The sequence below is a fragment of the Pelobates fuscus genome, chromosome 5 (genome assembly GCF_036172605.1).
Source record: "Pelobates fuscus isolate aPelFus1 chromosome 5, aPelFus1.pri, whole genome shotgun sequence".
In the NCBI taxonomy this organism is placed as follows: domain Eukaryota; kingdom Metazoa; phylum Chordata; class Amphibia; order Anura; family Pelobatidae; genus Pelobates; species Pelobates fuscus.
Genome location: NC_086321.1, coordinates 175853493 through 175856880, shown reverse-complemented (window position 1 = coordinate 175856880; position 3388 = coordinate 175853493). Strand labels below are relative to the sequence as shown.

Here is a 3388-nt window from a genome sequence, read left to right as displayed (position 1 = left end):
GTAGCTGTACTGAAAATTTAGCTGATTTTGAGATTTATACTAGTTCAGCTATTTTTAAATTTGAAATTGATCCTGAATTATCACACTTGTGCAGGTTGACTCAGCCCTTCATCCTTCCGAGGGACATAAAATGAGTACCATAAAATTGGGTAATAGTAACATCCCCTTGATGTTGGGCAAATGTAACATCAGGACATACGTGGTAGCCAGAGTAATCTGAATGTTCCTTTCCTGGTGTGGATAGAGCTGATCTCTCTCTCACTATATATACACACACACACACATATATATATATTTATTTATATATATATATATACACACACAGTCAAAAGTACAAGATAGCACTCCAGGGACTTCCAAATCAAATGAATAAAACTTAGCTTTTATTAGCTCAAAATAAAATTCAACGTTTCAGTCTGTATCACAGACTTTCATCAGGATGATGATAGCAGATTGGAAGAAACTCAAGCAGATAATGGTTTCCACTAGTTCAAGTGAGTGTCCCAACTTGTGTGACAGACAATCTAATATAGGCCATTCAAACCTTCCCTCAGATGTTTCTGCACCAAACATATTTACAGGGACAAACTGGCAGCTGCATGGGTATTTTGGTTTTTTTCACCGGCCCTTCCTTTCCAGGGTTACTATGACACTAAAAATGCCAACAAGTGTAGTGCTAAAGTACCTTTTCCCCCCTTTTATCTACCACCAAAACTACAGCTTACATAGTCCTTGTCAGAGACCACTTGGAAGAATCTGATGGTATCCTAAAAGCCACTAAAAATCTAAAAACACCAACTATCAAGCCTGAAAGAGAACACAGAACAGACTGATAGACACAGTTGGAAGCAATAATAGGACCCTGGTTACATGATTGATGCTGAATTTTGGGTATGCTCACAACTTTGAGGTTTGAAGAACTTGTTTGATATGCAAAACACATTCCATATGCTTAAAGGACCACTTCAGCCTAATGAAGTGGTCTGGGTGTCAGGTCCATCTAGGGTTAACATAGCAGTTTCAGAGAAACTTGTGTTTACTTAAGGTTAATTCAGCCTCTAGTGGCTGTCTCATTGACAGCCGCTAGAGGCGCTTCTCACTGTGTTTTTCACAGTGAGAAGACGCCAGTGTCCATAAGAAATCATTGAGAATGCTTTCCTATGAACTGACTGCACGCGCGGCTCTTGCAGCGCATGCAGCCGATGACGTCCGAAGGAGAGTTCCCAGCACTGGAGAAGGGTAAGTGTTTAACCCTTTCAGCCCGGCAGGAGGGGGGGGCAAGAGGGTGGGGACCTATTAATACTATAGTGCCAGGAAGTTTAAAAGGAACACTATAGGGTCAGGAAAACAAACATGTATTCCTGACCTATGGTGTTTAGTCCACCATTTAGGTGACTTGCCCCCCCCCTTAGAAGGTAGTAAAACTTACCTTATTTCCAGCACTGGCCCCGCCACAATCAGCCTCCTTGGTGACATCAGAATCTCTTTTTTAGCCAATCCCTATGGGAAAGCAACTGATTTGCTGAAATCAGGAAGGAACGACCAAAGGCTATTTTGGCCAATCAGCATCTCCATGGAGAGCATGGAAATGAACCGTTGAAAGGCAGTGCTGCCTACTGTGCAGCACAGCCACTGGAGGTGTTCCTAGGAGGCAATATAAACACTGCCTTTTCTCTGAATAGACAGTGTTTGCATAAAAATGCTGGCAGGCAATAAGAATACTCACCAGAACAACTACATTAAGCTGCAGTTGTTCTGGTGACTATAGTGTCCCTTTAAGTATCAACAATGAGATAGAAATGTCAAACACACAACAATTAATTGTGTCAAGTACAAGCACTCCAAACTTTGTTTTTAAAATGTATTTTATTAAACAGGTGTATAGTTTAAGCACGATAAATACACAAAAGAAGACATCCGCCAAGATGCAGGAATCAAGTCTGTAATTTTCAATCTCTCTGCCATACTTGTTTGAACAGCAGGCACATGCAGTTCAGTACATGAGGATCCGTACACTTGTCACTGCAACGTTATTCTTCTTGCTCATATTTGTGTTTGATGTGTTCCCATAATTTCTATAAAAAAAGAAAATTAAAAAAAAAATCATCCCCATTCTTTCACAGTATATTTACACCACAAAGCTCAAACGAAAAACAGCTTATACATCAGGGATAATAAAGTTATTGAGCATTACTGAAAAAGTGTTTCATCACTATCCTCGCTGCAGGCTCTACAATGAAATTAAACACCAATCGAAAAAAATAATTGAGCAGCTTTACAGGAAGCATGTAGTGTGGCTATTAACAGAGAAGGAGATAAGAAATTCGAGATTAAACAGAATTTGCAATAAAGAATGTTTTAACATTTACAAGAAGTGTTTAAGAAGTGACATGCAAGGTGATTGTAAACCCATGTGCGGTGTAGTGAGTGCACAGTGTGTGAGTGATATTAACCGTGAAGGGAGAGCTTCATTGTGTTTTATGTGATATCGCCGGCCCGGCAGCGCCTGTCACCCTCAGTCTGTCTCTCTCTCTCTCAGCCTGATACTTGCTATCCAGCCAGCATAACGCGGGTTAAGCACGGTGTGACCGCACGTCCCTCCAGCTCCGTGGCTGCCCTGCTGTAGTCCCCCCCGTTTCCCGGTTACTGCCGGTCCAGCCATGTCTGTGCTACCGATGACCCCTCCGTGTCCTTGGCCGCCGTACTCACCCCTTGGTTTAGGTGACTGTAAAAAGCATCCGCTCCCTGGTCGAAGGCCCGCTCGAACAGCACGGCCCCGAGCACGATGGTCAGCGTGAAGGTGGATGTCCGGCGGAACAGAGACCGGTACAGCGAGCTAAGCGCCATCCTGCACGACCGCTGGCAGCACGAAGACGCACACCTACTGCGTCACTTCCGGTGTTCCAGCAAATTTCCTGTGCTGCACATGCGTGCTAGCACTCCTACTGCTCCGTCACAGCAAGGTCCTGGAAGGTAAGTAAAACTAGTTTTACAGTTTCATTATAGTTAGTGCATTCACTGAGCTTAGGACATGGGACATTTAGGGTTAATGTTAGGGTTCAGATTAGGGACTTGTTCATATTTAGCGACATTTCACATTAGGGGAATATCACTAAATAGTGATTTCTCACACTTTATTTTAACCCTTACCCCAAGGGTTAGGGTAAGAATAGAGTAAGAGAGGTTAGAATCACTTACCTAACCCTAATTTGAACCCTGACAGTAACCCTAAATGTCCCGTGTGCCTAAGCCTAAGTGAATGCACTAACTATAATGAAAGTGTAAAACTAGTTTTACTTACCTTCCAGGACCTGGCTGTGGAGGAGTAGCAGGAGTGCTAGCACGCATGTGCAGCACAGGATCCAGCTGATTCCCCTTCCTCACCGAT

The 3388-nt window shown here is 43.1% G+C and overlaps 1 protein-coding gene across 1 annotated transcript; it reads right to left on the bottom strand.

The window, feature by feature from the left end:
• Window positions 1-1853: 1853 nt before the first annotated feature.
• On the bottom strand, window positions 1854-2916 carry LOC134612675 (cytochrome b-c1 complex subunit 9). The gene is made up of 2 exons (XM_063457094.1): window positions 2710-2916; window positions 1854-2075 (listed from the first exon to the last, which is right to left on the bottom strand). The coding sequence occupies exons 1-2, from the start codon at window positions 2845-2847 to the stop codon at window positions 2031-2033; spliced, it is 183 nt and encodes a 60-aa protein (XP_063313164.1). The 5' UTR covers window positions 2848-2916; the 3' UTR covers window positions 1854-2030.
• Window positions 2917-3388: the final 472 nt, after the last annotated feature.

Bases quoted from the DNA above. Each gene is read 5' to 3' on its own strand.
- LOC134612675 (XM_063457094.1), bottom strand. From the start codon at position 2,847: ATGGCGCTTAGCTCGCTGTACCGGTCTCTGTTCCGCCGGACATCCACC. The intron at 2,076-2,709 runs GTGAGTACGGCG...CTTTTTTTATAG, and splicing joins ACAGTCACCTAAACCAAGGG to AAATTATGGGAACACATCAA.